Genomic DNA, 18152 nt, shown 5'->3' on the forward strand with positions numbered 1-18152 from the left:
TATTTCATAACTCCGGTGGTTTTATAAATAAACTCTTTTCACCGACCGGAGCGAGGTTTGAGAAATGTGTTTTACAGTCGGAGCGTCGCGTTTCCTGCCGCGGTGAGTTTGGGCATTTCCAGAGGCACCAGCCCATCTGCCGCCGTGTGTGGGTCATGTGACGTGGGTAGACGCTCCGCCGCCGCCGCTCGTGTTGACGGCCACAGAACATTTGCTTTTACGTTTTTATTTGCTCTGTAAATTCTTTAATGGGATGTGCACAGTGTCATCCTCATTTTTATTCGTAATAACTGGGGCGTTTGTTACGGCGCAGTGAAAAATACTCACACTGAGGTTAAAGATGCACTGTGGAACTTTTCTGCTGGAGGGTTTGACACGACAGCGCCTCGTCTGCATGTTATTATTAATACTTTATTTTAGATTTTATTATTATTATTGTGTTTGTGTGGATCACTGCTGCACAGAATGACTTTTATCTTTAATATCTCCATGGAAACAAGCAGTGTTTGATCAGATCTATGGAGAGGCAAGCCCAGTCGCAGTACGAATGCACGATTTTAAGATTTAGTTCCATATAATCAAAAAAAATGTGGCTAAAGTAAAACGTGTAAAACGTAAGTTCTACCTGTACAGCCTCTCCTTATCTTTTTATTTTTTTTGTTTTTTGGTCAGTTTTGTCTCTTAGCAACAAGATTTCTCATGGAAACAACTAAATTATCCACTCTGCAGCGAAAGAAAGAAAGTTTTAATATTTAATTTAATCAAGCTGCCTCTGTAGAGCTGTGTGGGACAGAGTACAAAGTCTGTTTACTCAAAGTTCATTCCCCCCGTAGAGACGAAGAGGATCAGGCCTTAAAGCAGCAGCTACACAGACTTTACACGCTCGGACTTAACAAGAGTAAATGTACAAAAGTCTGATTTATTAAATATTTGACTCAAAGTCTGTGCAATCCCTCAGTCGTCCAGGTCTGATCCAAAATCCAAAACAAAACACAATATTGGTCAGATGCTGGTCGCTGTTGGACACTGCCCTATATTTTTTACTCCAGAAAATGAGGCAAAATTTGAATTTTTAGGCAGATCCGGTTTATTCCAATACTAAATAAAACACCAAATCCACAATAAAATCCAAAAATCCAAAATGAAATCCAAATAAAATCCAAAATAAAATCCAAAAATCCAAAATGAAATCCAAATAAAATCCAAAATAAAATCCAAATAAAATTAAAAAAACAAAAAAAATTAATCAAAAATAAAATCTAAATTAAAAATAAAATCCAAATAAAACCTAAAATAAAATAAAATGCAAATAAAATCCAAAATAAAATCCAAAATAAAATCCAAAATAAAATCCAAAATCCTCTCTGTAGATGTAGTGTCGAATATGTCAAAGAAAAGAAGCAAGAAAACCTGTAAACCTGGCTCTTTTTTTCAGTTTTGTCAGTTTTTACACATAAAATGCCGTAATTTTTATATGAAAACTTTACATGATGAAAAACTTGTGATGCATTTATTTCTTACAGTTGTGTGAGTGAACGACAGGACAAGTGTCAAATTGTCGCCATTAAATTTAAGATTTTTTTCTGTTCACCTGCAGCGTCTCGTCTTAAAGCTCCTGTATTACTCGAAATGGACTCTGAGCATTAAGTCATGTTCTAATGTTATTTCTTCAAAAACAGACCTGGAGTTCTGTTTTGTTTCATTTACACTTGTTCAAAACGCTCTGTTCCACCTTCTCATGTCATGAAGTGGTAGTTTTCAAGTTCACAGCTACTTTTTTTTACCTTTTGTCAGTAGAAATTAACAATTCCAGAAGCTGAAATGATCCAAATGAGTTTAAAAACACAGTGGAGCACTTCCTGTATCACCACATGATGACATCACAAGGTGGAACAGAGCGTTTTTTTTACAGTTTGAGAAAAGAACTCAGTCTAAATCTGCAGGTTTGTGCGTTAAACATGTGAGAATGAAACACAAAAACACAACTCCAGGTCTGTGTGTGACGAGGAAACATTAGAGCAGCTTATAGAGGTACAGTCTTTACACATGACGTAACAATAATGATAAAACACGAGCGTCACTTATTACTTCTTATATTTACCACGACTCGGCTCACGTGACCCGTACGCTACATGGGCAAGTCTCCATTTCCCAAAGTCATCTCCTCCGCCAGTCAGACGAGGCGTGATTATTCTTTTCATCACGGTCGGCGGGGAGGGCGAGCAGAGCGCTACGGCGGCGGAGGCTGAACGACCTGCAGAGGCTGAACCGAATCAGATTTAGCCGCGTTGACTGGCAGCACATCTGATAGCCCCTGGAGCGGGCCTCGAGATAAGTCTTTATGAAAAACAAGCCCACTCCGCTCACATAACAGTCGCCATAAACAAGGCCAGGCCCGCGACCCAAACGCCGCAGCGAAATCACCGCCATGTCCCACTTTCATGACGAGAATCGACAGAAAAGAATCGACGCTGAGACGCTAATCAATACTGAAACTAGGTGAATCAAAGATGGCGGCGTAATGTTTTTCACTGGCGCATGGGCCCAAAAATAAGTTTACTCTTCCATGTTACGCCTCCCACCATTGGACTGTTTATATAAATGTACGTAGCTAACCTGCTAGCCGCCGTGTACTAAACAGGAAGTGATCATGTGCGTGTTTCCTGCTCCATCGACTCTGGCTCCAATTCACTTTCTATTGAAAAACTGTGTCCTCTCTCTGTCTCTCACTCGTCATTTTGGTCTCACGTTTACGCTCCTGCTCACATGACGTCAGAATCAGAGCGGTGGTTGCTAAAGCGGAGCTAGCGCGGGGTCAGAGCGAGGTTACGAAGCGAACTTTTAGGCGCTTTGAGGAGTTTAAAAAGTTCATGTTTGTAAAATTAGAGAAGAAAGCTACAAAATCCGAGGTTTGTGAACGCGTGCAGTTAGAAGAATTCACAAAAAATGCATTAGCGCTACAGACGTCACCCACAGCGTTCAGCTCCAAATGAAGCTAATCGAGGCTAACAGATATAGCGGCTAATTTGGAGTTGAATTCTGATCGCGAGTATCTTAGCAACCAAAGAGCCAATCAGGAGCGAGACTGTTGAAGATAGCACCTCTTCCCGTTCGCACCACTGGTTTAGCAACGCTGTCAATCAAACCTGTTGGACACATTAGCAAACGCCGTCAAAAAAGTTTTAAGACTCAAGAAAAAAATACAAAATGGATTTAAGCGGCACACGAGCGTTCATTTTTCTTTTTAGGAGTTTGATTTTCCACAAGCGGAGCAGGCCCTTAGCAACGCTGTCAATCAAACCTGTTGCTAACGCTAACAGGAGCGACCTCGGGGAAAGAAGGACCTGATTTGTCTGTTATTAATGTTCATATTTTGATTTACAGACACAATAGTGAAATAAAAACCCAAATAAAAAAACAACAACAAAAAAAATACAAAAATACAAAAAAAAACCCCAAACAAAACAAAAACCTTCAAAATAACAAAAAAAAATTAAATAAAGAGAGAAACTAAACTAAAAAAAAACACCTCAAAATAACTATATATATAATAAAAATAACAAAAATAACAAAAAACAAAAAAACACTCAAAAAATAAAATAAAAAATAAACTCAAAATAACAACAAAAAAATAAAAAATAAACTCCAGGATCATGTAGAGGGTTAATACGAAGATTTAAGACCAAAATGACGAGTCTGATGGCGCTTATGCTCACTTCCTGTTTGTAACGCGGCGGCTAGCAGGTTATTTATGTCCATTTATATAAACAGACTATGGCCTAAGCTTCGAGAAGCTGCAGTACCTGGAGCGGCCTCTAGTCGATCTCGCCCTGGGACATTTCTTATTATAGATCCTTGATAAAGATGAGCACATGAGCCTGTATTTTGTATCTTGTATCTCGATTTCATCTCGACCCGCATGGCTCACGTCGGCTCGTCGTGTTTTGCAGGAACATGAATTATATAAAGTAGGTTGATTTGTGTAAAATGCTCAGTTTTCAAACGCAGAAAGACGCCAACAAAGCCTTTCCTGTAACTGTTTTAATCATTGTGGTATGGAAATTGAGTTTGAAATGTTCGTACCGTGACAACAAAAAGCGTAGCCTCCTTCCTATTCAGTTCACTTCTGGAAGTCTAATTTTGTTTTGCAGTTCCCCACAACCTCGGCCGCGCTGCTTTTTCCAAGGCCGTTTCCTAGAATATATATAGGTTAACTTGTCAGCCCTTTCAGAAGTGCGCGGAAAAATGTCTCCTTTGTACAAGTTGCCAATGGCAGCATTTATTGGCTCCGTGTTCTTTTTGTTTTGTTTTCACATCTCGGGTAGAAGATAAAATCTCCGTCCAGGCGCCAGGGAGATATTTCAAGTGAAGCTGGGAATACCGATGTGTTTAATGTCGCCAAAAGAGCCAAAAGAGCCAAAAGAGCAAGGTTATAGTCGCATTGACGAGAGAGCGAGCTGTTAAAACGCCGATATGACGCTGTTTCTGATCGATGTTATGATGTGGTTCCCTCAACACAAACTCAGACGTGTGTGAATGAAACAAAACACAACTCCAGGTCGGTTTTTGGACGTTCAAACATGGATTAAAGCCTCAGTTTAACAGTCAGTTTTGTGTAAAATAAGACCGTTAAATAAACCTGCTGTGAGGAATCATGTGCCAAACTAAAATGTCCTGTTTTTTTCCCGCAGGTGAACATGACATCAGACCTGGAGGGCAGCGACATGTTGGCGGAGAAGGCCGACCGCAGGGAGTTTATCGACTTGTTGACAAAGATGCTGACCATCGACGCAGACAAAAGAATCACGCCCATCGAAACGCTCAACCATCCCTTTGTCACCATGTCCCATCTGCTGGATTTCCCCCACAGCACACAGTAAGAACGCACTGAGCGCTTTACGGAGTCTGGGTTTACTGCGTCCTGATTGGCTGTTGGACTGTAGACCATTGTGTCGTGCGTCCTGATTGGCTGTTGGACTGTAGACCATTGTGTCGTGCGTCCTGATTGGCTGTTGGACTGTAGACCATTGTGTCGTGCGTCCTGATTGGCTGTTGGACTGTAGACCATTGTGTCGTGCGTCCTGATTGGCTGTTGGACTGTAGACCATTGTGTCGTGCGTCCTGATTGGCTGTTGGACTGTAGACCATTGTCCATCAGTCTCCTCCGTGCCGTGTCTCCTGTCCAGTACAGAATGTGTTCAGACAAATTTACATAAACGTTGGATCTCAGTGTGACTCTGAAGTGCTGTACGTTTGCAATTTGTTTTCTCCCCGACAAAACCCACGATGTCGATGAAACGTTCTGCACCGACAAAGACGCCTACGAAGGTTTGAACTTTGAGAGAGTTTAAACGAGAGAGAAATGTGAGAAAATGTTAACGCCTGTGTGAGAAAAGTGTATAAAGTGTGTGGTGAGGGGTTTTACAGACAAAAACAGAGAGAATAATGTAAAAAATAAAGCTGATACTTCACGGATTTTGCTTATTGCGGGTTATTTTTAGAACGTGACCCCCGCGATAAACGACACAAGTATCATAGCAACCAAAGAGCCAATCCGGAGCGAGGCTGTTGAAGGTAACGCCCCTTACATTTAGCATTGTCTGTAAAGGAGTTAGAAAAGTATTTGATTCATTAATTAGCAAAACACTCACCGGGAAGTGACGTCAGCCTCTCGAGAGTTAGTCAACGTTCTAGTTTTTCAATGTAAAGTGCGCTCATGATCACTTCCTGTTTGGAACGCGGCGGCGGCTAGCAGGTTAGCTACGTCCATTGATATAAACAGTCTATGGAAAATACGTTTTCTGAGTAACTGTAAACTCTACATTACACGCAAATGGCACGAGGAAGACGCCCCCTACGCTCGGCAACCGGAAGGACAATGTGTTATGGAGAGATTCACACGTTTTCTAAGGTTACGAAACGAAAAATCTGAAGAACTCTGGGAAAAACGGACAGCTGACCGAATGTTCATTGTTCTATTGTTCTATTGTTATGTCTTTTGAAAACAATGAAATATAAGTTTAAAAAAAAAGGAAAACGCTGCAGTATTTCATCATGCGACTTTGACTTTGAACTGTGCAGTATTAGCGAGAAAACAAAGAAAACAGATATAAATGAATAAAAAAAGAGGTATAAATGAATGCATCGCAAACCGTGCAACAAGAACAGAGCTTTTTGTAATTCTGTGTCATGTTTTTTTATTCTTTACTGACACATTTTCAAAGTATTTCATTGGTTTACATGACGTTAAAACCTGCGAAAATGACTCTCCGTGGCTTTCAAAGTGATGAAGCTCTGTTGCCCTTGTAATTAGGAACCCAAAGCTAAATATTATGTTGTCGAACGTGGGAAAGTACTCAAAATGGCGGCTGTAAACGTTGGTCAGGTTGTGTGATAGAATCAGCTCATTAACTTTCACTTTGTCCTTGTTTATGGTTGTTATGGCAGCAATAACCACCCACATAAACACGAACGTCCCAGTCAGATTAATTAAGGTGAGAGATAAGGTTAGACGCTGAGGCGGTGGCGTTTTTCCATCACGAAGGCGCCGTCGCTGTTGAAAAGGCTTTTTTGCACGAGATTAAACTGACAAATCATGGACCTGCGCTGGAAAAAAATAAATCTAAAGTTCAAATGGTCGGAATTTCAGTTTGGAGATTTATTTTGAACGAGTGAATCAGAGCGGTCCCCCTGCCCTCAGTCTGAAACCAAACTTTGAAATCATCTTGTCGAACTGTAATCGATAGTTTGCAGCTGATCGTCAATATTTCCTCAAGGTGTGACGCTAACCAGAGGCACTACTCTGTCTGAAGCTCTGTTAGACTTTGATCTGAGCTTTGTTTTAACAGAAAGAGCTGAGTTTAGGTGAGATATTTGCGCTGTTAAACGAGTCCCTCTCAAATAATATTACAGTTGCACGCTAGCTAGCATTAGCATTAGCATTAGCCAACATTTAGCAGTTAGCCGCTCTCACCTTTTTGTTGAAAATCAAACTCCTAAACTTGTATTCATCGATCACAGGCTCTTAAAACTTTGTGTCAGTGTTTGCTAATGTGTGCATTGCGTCGCCACGGTAACTGCTAAAGATTCCACCATAGGCATGCATGTAGAACACCCGCAGCGTGACGTCTCTGCGAAGTGTCAATGCGCACGAAGCGAACGTGTGACGCTAATGATTTCTTTCTCCTTCTCTCCACCTTCTGTGCAGCGTCAAGTCGTGCTTCCAAAATATGGAGATCTGCAAACGCCGCGTGAACATGTACGACACCGTGAACCAGAGCAAGACGCCGTTCATCACCCACGTGGCCCCCAGCACCTCCACCAACCTCACCATGACCTTCAACAACCAGCTCAACACTGTGCACAGCCAGGTACGACCGCAGACCGACCACAGACTGACCAGACCGCAGACCGACCGCAGACAGAGCAGACAGACCGACCGCAGACCGACCAGACCACAGACTGACCGCAGACCGATCGCAGACAGAGCAGACAGACCGACCGCAGACCGACCGCAGACGAACCAGACCGCAGACCGACCAGACCACAGACCGACCGCAGACCAACCGCAGACCAACCGCAGACTGACCAGACAATAGACCAACCGCAGACCACAGACCGACCACAGACCGACCAGACCGCAGACTGACCGCAGACCGACCAGACCACAGACCGACCTCAGACTGACGCAGACCGACAACGACGTGTTTCAGACGCCACTGGTCCATATCCAGACAAATCAAAGCAGAATGAACCTTTCAGAGCTTTAACCATGTTCCAGCCGTTTCTCCTCCTCATTTACCCTCTCAAAGTTTTTTTTGGAGTGATTCATGTTTGTGCATCTTTAATCGATCATTTTCAAGATTCCATTTAATACACAAATACTGTGACGTTAATCAGTGATATTTGTTGGATTTGGTAGCGACGTGTGGTCATTTTGGATGGAAAAAAAAAAAGTGCTACTCGTTTTTGTGCGTCGTTAGTGTCATATAGGACGGGCCGACTATGACCTCGGGGAAAGAAGGACCTGATGTGTCTGTTATTAATGTTCATATCTTGATTTACAGACACAATAGTGAAATAAAAACCCCAGGATCATGTAGAGGGTTAATACGAACATTTAGCCATGTCCATTTATATAAACGTTATATAAAATTTTGTGGGATTTTAGATGAAAAATAAAAACAAAATATTCTTTCTTGAAAAATGCCTCAGTTTTGTCCAATGTAAAAAATGTAAAATGAAACTGAACCTCATGAACATGTATTTTATTTTTCAAACAGCCCTGTTGTTTTGGTTGGTCTTCATGCTCTAACCGTGTTACAGGCTCGTCACGCCTCCCTCCACATACCACAGCTCACATACGTGCGCGGCTCACATACGCGCGCGGCTCACATACGCGCGCGGCTCACATACGCGCGCGGCTCACATACGCGCGCGGCTCACATACGCGCGCGGCTCACATACGTGTGCCGCTCACTGCTGAGTCAGACAGGAATGTGTGACATAATGAACCCGCCTCTTACAGGACGTTTACAGGACACAGTGGAAAAACATTTACTTCAGCACACACACTCTTCTCTTTAAACATGTCACTGCTTTTCCCAGAATATTTCACAGTGTGGCATTACATTTTTCTACCTCCATGAACACAAGTTTATGACACCACTAGGACGGACGATCAGTAATAATAAACTGAAAGTAACTGAATAAGGCAAAATGTATTGTATTTATTTATTTTAATTTTTTTTTTTTTTTTTTTTTTATTGAATTAATTGTAATTAAATTGAATTAAATTGTATTTATTTATTTATTTAAGGACAGTGCACAGGAAACATTCATCCCAAAGACAAAGTTGTCAGATTTCGCCTCACACATCCTTCCATCTGCCAGAGCACATACAGAGAAATCACTTTAATGCCACACTGCGGAACCTTCCAAGCGGTGCAGTAACACTCCCCTCACCAGAAAAGCTCCAGCGTTCACCTTTAACCCTCAGAGTCTCCGAGGGCAGGGCTGAAGTCGGACGCTGGACTATTTTCTGGACTTGCTGACCGTTTCCTACAAATGCAGGAAAAATGTGAGGAGCCCAAACCCCGGAGTCGTTTTCATTCACAGTAAACGTGTGGTTTTTGAGACGTTTCCTGTTTTTCTGTTCGGTGATTTTGAACATAGCTTTTCAAAATATAGTGTAATTCTGTGATATGGAAATGAAAATATAATAAATATTGTCCTGAGTAAAGCTCGGGAGAGTGGAGTCAGTTTAAATCATAGTTTTAAGATGAATTCACCCGACTGTCTCTGCTTCTATTATGTTTGTTTTTAGAGATATAAAAAATGTATATACGACACAAAACTGACTCTTGTAGCTTTAAGTCGTGTTATAATGTTGTTAATGCGTCAAAAACAGACCTGGAGTTGTGTTTTATTTCATTATTAACTCTTTATTATTAGTCTGTTTCATCTCCAAAGCTCAAAATGCGAAGTTCCACCTTGTGATGTCATCAAGTGGTGTTTTTTTTCCACTTAACCTCTCCTTTTGCCTTTAGTTCAGTCGACACGAGGCTGAAATTATCCAAATGATTCTAGTGAAAGCGTCAAACTCAAACTCACACTGGGACAAAATTAAAAACTAAGACAAATTCACAGCTCAAAGTCAATATTTATTTAAAAATGTGCTGCTCCTGGTGTGTGACCTTTAACCTTTTCATCTGGACACAAACTCTAGTTTTGCTTAAACACAAAATCTGGAACAACTGGAGCTTAATATTACAAACGGATGAGGAATTAAATTTGAAATAAAAGACACATCAGAACTATTCATTTCTTATTTAAATAAAAAATAATAATTATGTCTCTTTCTCTCTGTAACAGTTCATTTGTCCGCGGTGACCAGTAGCTCGGTCACTAATAAGTGTCAACAGAAAAGAAGGAGGCGCTCACTGGTCTCGACTGCAGCGCACGAGCAAAGCATTCTGGGATGTGTAGTATTATTAGTGCAGGTTCTGTATAAAGAAGGACCAGCTCTAAAACACATTTGATATGATCTCACAAGACAAATATAATTACACCACGGGCCTGAGTTTGACATGTGTGGTATTTGGACTTTAAAAACACAGCGGAGCACTTCCTGTATCACCACACGATGACATCACAAGGTGGAACAGAGTGTTTTAAGTTTGAGAGAATTAACTGTTTGTGATGAGGAAACGACATTAGAACAGATCAGAAAATAGAGTAATACGGGAGGATTTATGTTTTTACAGATATTTGTGCAGCTCAAAAACATGGATTTAACTAAAGAAGATCACCTCTGCACAGATCTGACCTGTAACTTCACCAAATCTGTTGCTTTAGATAAGATATAATGTGACAGATTACAGTTCAGTGGAGATTTAAGGCTGAAGTGATCCAAAAGATTCTATAAATGAAGGTGTGTGGAGTTTAAAAACACAGAGGAGCACTTCCTGAATCACCACACGATGACATCACAAGGTGGAACACAGCATTTTCTTACACTTTGAGAGAAGAATTTGGTTTAAATCTGCAGGTTTGTCTGTTAAACGTGTGAGAATTGAACAAAAAAACACAACTCCAGGTCTGTTTGTGACGAGGAAACGACATTCAAACATGAAACAGTGTCGTGCGGTCGCTTTAAGCTGTCCGAGTGCGGTGTCTCCTGTCTCCTGTCTCCCTGCTCCCGTCCTCCTCCTCCTCCTCCTCCTCCGCCTGTCTGTCTGTCCGCTCGTGCACATGTGTCTGTCTCCGGTCTCTGCCCCAGGTCCTGTGGGATTGTCACAGAGTTGCTGATTACACACATGACAAGCCCCACTTCCTGCTTGCCTTGCATTCTGGGAGCTTTCAGGCCTTAAGAATCCCTTTAGCGTCCCTCCTCCTCCTCCTCCTCCCCCTCCTCCTCCTCCTCCTCCCCCTCCTCCTCCTCCTCCTCCTCCTCCTCTGCGTCTCTCCTCCTGCGCTCCTCCCTTACATTTTCCCGGGGTTTGGTTAGCGCGTCCCGTGGCGTGGCTCTGACTGTGCGAGCGGTGGCGATTTTGAAAAGTGCTGACTTTTGGCTCGCTCTATTCGTCAGCTGTGAATTTGGAGCGTTTTCCGCCGCCGTTTCCGCCGCCCCCCTCATTTATTTATGCATTATTTTTTATCACCGGCTATATCGAGCGGCTTCCTACTGTGCAACACGCAACAAAACGCCAATTTTGCCGTGATGTAAATGGACTAGCGTTCCCTCAGCTTATCTTTTCTCTCCGCTAACGAGACAGATTTAAGTTACAGTGATTTATTCCAGCTCGTTCATTTGCGGCGCTGGTGTGTGCGAGCGTGTTTCGCCGCTTGTATGCTTGTTTATGATGAATGCCACAGTCCTGTATTGATTATGTTCCCTCCCTGGGTGCTCATCGAACTCGCTAAACAGAGCAAATGAAAAATGAATGCGTGATCTTTGTAATCTCGCCTCAGTCGTCCCCGTAGCTTAAAGAACGCCACATTACGCCGTTTTCTCATCTACGTTATTATTATAATGTCGTTTCCTCGTCGCAAACAGACCTGGAGTTGTGTTTTTTTTGTTTCATTCTCACACGTTTAACACACAAACCTGCAGATTTAGGATGAGGTTTTTTCTCAGACTGAAAACACTCTGTTCCACCTTGTGATGTCATCGTGTGGTGATACAGGAAGTGCTCCACTGTGTTTTTAAACTCCACACAACTTCATTTATAGAATCATTTGGATCATTTCAGACCTGGATTTGCCAATTTCTACTGAACTAAAGGTAAAAGGAGCTGTTATTTTTAAAGAAAACTACCACTTGATGACATCACAAGGTGGAACAGAGCATTTTGAGCTTTGGAGGTGTGACAGATTAATTATAAATGTGTGTGAATGAAACAAAACACAACTCCAGGTCTTGTTTTTGATGCACTAACATCATTAGAACATGGATTAAAGCTACAACAGTCCATTTTGTGTAATACAGAACCTTTAATGAAACAAAACTAAACCGAGTCGTGCAAACATTTCCTAAAAGCCTTCGTTTGCGTCTCGGCTGTTCTCTTCCACATGTCTTATTAATGCTCAAAGAGTTACCTCGCTTACATAATTATCCAACCTCTGTGAATTATTGCTCCTGCCAGTCGCATCGATCGGCCTTTGAGAAACTGAACCAGGCCCGAAACGGCAAAACTCTGGGTATTTTCTCATCGTAATGTTTCAATTGTGATGCGTTTTTGTTTCTAATTTAAACCAGCTCCGGCAAAATCGTATGAAATCAGGATTATTGCCGTGAAATTAAAGATCTGTTCTGCAAAAACTGGACTTTTCAGAGGTTTTGTCCATGTTATAGTTGTTTCCTTCTCATTTACAATCTCCAGGTTCTAGTCGTTTCTTTGTTTTTGGACTGATTCATGTTTGAGTCTTTAATCCACTATTTTCAACACGCCATTTTGTCGATAAAGCCCCGTTTTCACCTCCACCTGTGACACGCCCACTGTGACACGCCCACTGGGACACGCCCACTGGGACACGCCCACTGTGACGTCTGCACTTCCTTCTCTAGTTTTATTTTCTTAATTGTTGACACTCGTCGGATTTTGCAGCGTCGTGTCGCCATTTTGGTACAAATGGAAAAAACTAAAGCAAAACGCTATTTGTTACTGTGATGTGCATCTGTCCATAGGGGGCGCCAACAGCTCCACGGCGCTTTGTTATGATGACGTCTACGGCGACGTCAGCTCCTATTGGACACCGCAGGTTTTGAACTTGAAATGAGCTGGTGTGTTTCTTTTCTTTCGTGGTTTTAGATGAATATTGTGATTTAAAATGTGTAAATTATAACAGAACGATCCACAGAGATGAGAACCATAGAGACACAAGCACAACAGGACGGCTTTAACCCTTTAGCGTCGGATGCTGTCATCGCCGTTAGACTCGCGGTCGTGGACTTTCCATCACCGTAACTCCACAACAGATCGAGCTTCGTGTAAATTCAAACGGCGTCTCAAAGCAGAGACATGAGGCTCTTTAAATCTGTCACTGTCATTACGTTCATGTGGTTATGATGTCACTCGAAGACGACCAATCAGAGCGCAGGAGCCGCTGTTATTTGATGCATACAGGTAAAATAAGGATGGATGTGTAAAACAGAGGTAGTTGTGTGAAAAAAGGCAAAAGTACAGGCTGATTCTTCCTTTAAAAAGTCTACACGAGCTGCACTGGTCTATAATGTGCTCAGTTAAGCGAGATATTTTAGTGTTTTACGAATCTAAATTTAATCTGTGGTCATGTCGGCAGAGCGTGTTGTTCTTAAGTATAAAATAGACTTCCCTGTCGGTCGGTTTTGCACATGGATGTGTCACTCCGGGGACGTTTGAACGTGATTGCAGCCCCTTGTCATCTCCCCCGTCTTATAATTAATCAAATCAACAATCTGCATATTTAAGACATTTAAACGAGTCTCTCTTTTCTCCTCCATCAGTTTTCATCAGAGCCAGATAATCATTACGATCCATTTGATTTGAGCGCTGTGTTTGGTGTTTGTCATCCTCCCCTATCCCTCCGCTCTTATGATTTATTTTATTTTCTGATCCCGCCATTCCTTTAGGCCACCAACCTGGCTCCCTCTTCCACCACCAATGCCACCCTTTCCTTTGCCAGTCCCGATGTCTCCATACTAAACTACCAATCTGCACTCTACCAGCCCTCCGCAGCGTCCATGGCGGCCGTGGCTCAGAGGAGCATGCCCCTCCAGGCGGGCGCCCCTCAGCTCTGCGCCGCCCGGCCCGACCCCTTCCAACAGGCGCTCATCGTGTGTCCCCCCGGCTTCCAAGGTACGAACGAAAACACACACACACACGATGTAATGATGTCGTCAACGGTCAGAGTTAAGGGCGTGGCGCTAACTGTAGGCATGTTCTGTCTGAGGATCTGATCGACTTTAATCTGAGGTTTATTTTAGCGCGATTTGAAAACCGGTTAAGATGATTTTTACGGTTAAACTAATGTCTCTTAAACGTCTTTGTGATCCCTCAGTCGTCCAGGTCTGATCCAGAGTAAAAGCTAAAAATAAAATCTGTAACTGGACAAAACGTTTTAGCGTGAAGACGTTTCGCCGTTTCAGTTCTGGTCAGATTTCTGCCGGACACTGCCTTATATCTGTCTGAAGGAGGAGCTAACGACACTGAAACTCAAAGAAAAAGCTTTTGTTTACCGTTTCCCTCTAAAAATAACTTTAAGGGAACAAGCTAGTTTTACACAAAGGTTTTCTGTTTATCCACAGGAGGATGAACGCTCAGATCGATCAAATGCTCCTGAAAACATGGGGTTTAAATCTATTTAGTATTTTTTTTAGACTACAGTCGTCCGTCACGATATCACAGTTCAACTTTCACTGTTTTGCGGATTTTTTTAGTGCAATTTAGCATGTTTTTATTAATTTGCATTGTGTCGTGCGTCCTGATTGGCTGTTGGACTGTAGACCATTGTGTCGTGCGTCCTGATTGGCTGTTGGACTGTAGACCATTGTGTCGTGCGTCCTGATTGGCTGTTGGACTGTAGACCATTGTGTCGTGCGTCCTGATTGGCTGTTGGACTGTAGACCATTGTGTCGTGCGTCCTGATTGGCTGTTGGACTGTATAAAAGTGTATAAAGTGTGCGGTGAGGGCGTTTTACAGCAAAAAAACAGAGAATAAATGGAAAAAAATAAAGCTGATACTTCACGGATTTCGGGTTATTGCGGTTTATTTTTAGATAAACCAAGTACCATCGTAATTTAAAATTTTGTGCGCACTGCGTCGCCATGGTAACGACTGAACATTCCACCATACACATACACGCGTAACACCCTCAGCATGACGTCACCTCGAAGTATCAATCAGTGCCTCTTAGCGCTGCGGTCGACTGGAGAAAATCTGTGCGTTTGCTAATCAACTCAAAGGGGGCGTGGCTCGGAATCAACAACTATATATAGATAGAAGTAATAGTAAACAGCACCTTCGTCAGTGAAAAAGCGAATTAAACTTTATACACACTCGCAATTTATCTAGTTAATCACCTTTATTTCTAAAAAAAACCCCCAAAATTACCGTATTTTCTGGACTATAAGTAACGTGCTCACGCCATTTTTATGTGAAATACTTGTTTTTTTCTTCATTATTATGCATTTTTTGGCTGGTGCGACTTATACTCCAGTGCGACTTATACTCAGGAAAATACAGTAGTTGACCCATAAAAAATAGCCGTCGTGTCCAGACTGAGAAGTGAGACTCTAAAGACGTCGGTAACTCAGACGTCGGTCAGATTCTCAGCACAAATGAATAACAATGAGGCGAAATCCGACCATTTTTACTGCAAAACGAGTCTGCGGGTTTAAAAAAGCCGTATGCAAATCCCAGTGTCAATCATTAATCACTATTCAGTATTTTAGCATTTTAAATAAACGGAGCTCAAAGTGGCACGCGCAGGTTTGCATTTCAAAAGACACAACAGTGAAAATACAAACTCGTGTACGTTTATAAAACACCGAGACTTTTAACCCGGGAGATGCAGCGATTTGTGAGAATGTTGTAATGCGCGTCGTTTACCTCCTATTTATAACTCCACCCTCAGACGAATCCAAAACAAGGAGAACAGTGTGATTCAGGCACAGTTCAGTCTCTACAACAAACAGAAAATACAAACAAACAGGTGTGTTAGCTTCAGCGTCCAGGTACACAATCCATTTTTTTTCTTTTGGTTTGGATCAGACCAGGGCCGGTTCAGCCTTTAAGCAGACTGAGCAGCTGCTGAGGGCCCCGAAGCCACCAGGGGGCCCCCATGATCACATACATTTACATTGAAAATAATATAATATGTTAAGTTTTATTGTACACGGGGTTGTGTGTTTACAGCAGCTTAAATATCCCTCTAAAACAATTACATTTGTTTTATATTTATAGTAGCAAAATATTTCCTGCTGTTGCGTTTGTTTTTGAGTCGGGCAGAGGTGAGGGCAGCTCTGTGTTTACACCGGAGCAAGGACCCCACATAATGTAAATGTAAGAACATTGTCACAACTGAAACACATTAAAATCCACCAGAAATGAAGAAAAATGTGTAGAATTTCAAAAATCTTGGCCCCTCTTATATGTTTATGTGACATTCTGGATGTTTTCAGTCTGATGTTGTTCAGATAAACACAAAAACAACTGGTCAGAATGTGTCAAATGTGAATCACCAACAGATGAACCAGGAGGGGCCCCAGAGACACATTCAGCTTAGGGCCCCCTGAAAGCTGGGACCGGCCCTGGATCAGACCTGGACTGAGGCGTTTCACAGACAGTTCACTCACTGTTCGACACGCAGAGCTGTTTTTTATGTGTTTTTCTACATTTGCTAAAAAGTTTACCCTTAAAAAGTCAAAAGTATGACCCAAACAGGTGCGTAGAAACTGAAACTTGTGGTCAGATTCCTGCTGGACACTGCTGAAGCTAACGACACTGAAGCTAACACACCTGTTTGTTTACAGTTTCTGTTTGTTTCTAGGTCTGTTCAGCTCCTTTAAATGTGTTAAACTGTGCCTGGGTCATATTTTGCATAATCGTTCAGGTCCCTAATGGGCGCGCTCACACTATTAGCATACTGGCTATTAGCATACTATTGTTTTCCTTGTTTAGATTTAGGTCTGAGGATGGAGTTATAAATAGGAGATGAATGATGTTTAAAGCTCCTGTTCCTGTTCAAAGATGGATTGTCTTTCCAAAACAGCGCCCCCTGTAAACACTTTACCAGCTAAAAAAAGTTGATAAAACGACCACTTTTTGCCGTCTGTTCCACGTTGTTTTATTAAAATCCTCTCCATTGACCTCGGCGTAATCTTTTAATCCCCGTTTCGTCCTTGTTTTACACGGAGGTCAGGTCAGGCGTTTGTGTTCGTCCGTTCTCCCGGAGGGGCCCCAAAGTCGGCGTCTCGTGGGGCTCCTCATCGACGCGCTCTGGAGGAACGTCAACGCGGCGGAGAAACCAAACATAATCTGATTTTTGTGTTGTGCAAAACGCAGGCCTGGCAGCAGAACGTGGAAGTAAATTGATTATCGCAGAAGTAATCGTGTTTACTCTTCATCTCGTGTGCGTTTTAATGTAAAGGCCAAAGTATTTAAAGGCTTCGGGCTTAAAATGCGGCGTGAATTTGCCCAACGAGGCCAGTTTTTATACGATCGCCACGGCTACTGTAAAGCTGCTATATTTGAACGCAGCACCGGTGAATAAATCTATTTCGACGAGCGCGTACGTCACATACACGCCGCTATCTGATGTGCGGCTTTTAATTCTGCACAAAGAGGCGGCGGCGGCGTCTGCGGCGTGACAGATGTTGAGGCTGTAGCTGTTGACACTATCTCCGCTCGTGTTCTTTATGGTCCAGGGCTGCAGGCGTCCCCTTCCAAGCACACCAGCTACTCCGTGAGGATGGAGAATGCTGTTCCCATAGTGACGCAAGCCCCCGGTGCCCAGCCTCTGCAGATACAGCCCGGCCTCCTCACGCAGGTACGTAACGCCGCAGATGTTCACCTCAAACATTCAGGGAAAAACAAAACACAGTGCTGCTTTTCTGGAGCGTCAGTCGGTGTCTGTGGTGGAGGGTGAAGCTCCGAGGTGGAGGGTGGAGCTGCGAGGTGGAGGGTGGAGCTCCGAGGTGGAGGGTGAAGCTCCGCGGCGGTGGTGACCTCGGCCGCGCTGGCAGCTGTTCCATCCTGAGTGTGTTTTACAGCTCACCCCACTCACTTTAGAGCCATGACTCCAGGCAGTACTGCAGCAAGTACTCATGGTGTTACTGAAGTAAAAGTACACATGCACAGGAAGGAAGTTACTCGAGTAAAAGTAAAAGAATCATATGAAAGAATCTGCTTAACCCTCTGGTGCACAGCGGTCACTGCAGTGGACAGCGACTAAAACAGAACTTTCTCTTTAATGCATTGGTTTAAATGGAGTGCTCTCTGCTGCCACACTCCATTGAGGTCAATTCAGTGGTCAGTCGGTGTAACTGCAAGTAAATTTCCTTGGTTTTTGATTGTTTTTCTTATTCAGGCCTAAACGTTGCATCTAAACAGTGTTGAAATTTCCCAAAAATTGTTGAAATGTTTTTCAAAGCATAAAAAGAAACATGCGT

At 42.7% G+C, this 18152-nt stretch overlaps 1 protein-coding gene across 1 annotated transcript in view; it reads left to right on the top strand.

Annotated features, from left to right (window-relative positions):
* Positions 1 to 18152, top strand: part of hipk2 (homeodomain interacting protein kinase 2) — a 176245-nt gene that overhangs the window by 139267 nt on the left and 18826 nt on the right. Inside the window, exons 6-9 of the mRNA XM_033967831.2 lie at positions 4692 to 4876; positions 7208 to 7370; positions 13613 to 13838; positions 17409 to 17530. Coding sequence (XP_033823722.1) covers positions 4692 to 4876; positions 7208 to 7370; positions 13613 to 13838; positions 17409 to 17530 — 696 coding nt within the window. The remainder of the gene's footprint in view (positions 1 to 4691; positions 4877 to 7207; positions 7371 to 13612; positions 13839 to 17408; positions 17531 to 18152) is intronic.

This window comes from Periophthalmus magnuspinnatus, chromosome 6, assembly GCF_009829125.3.
Source record: "Periophthalmus magnuspinnatus isolate fPerMag1 chromosome 6, fPerMag1.2.pri, whole genome shotgun sequence".
Taxonomy (NCBI): Eukaryota; Metazoa; Chordata; class Actinopteri; order Gobiiformes; family Gobiidae; genus Periophthalmus; species Periophthalmus magnuspinnatus.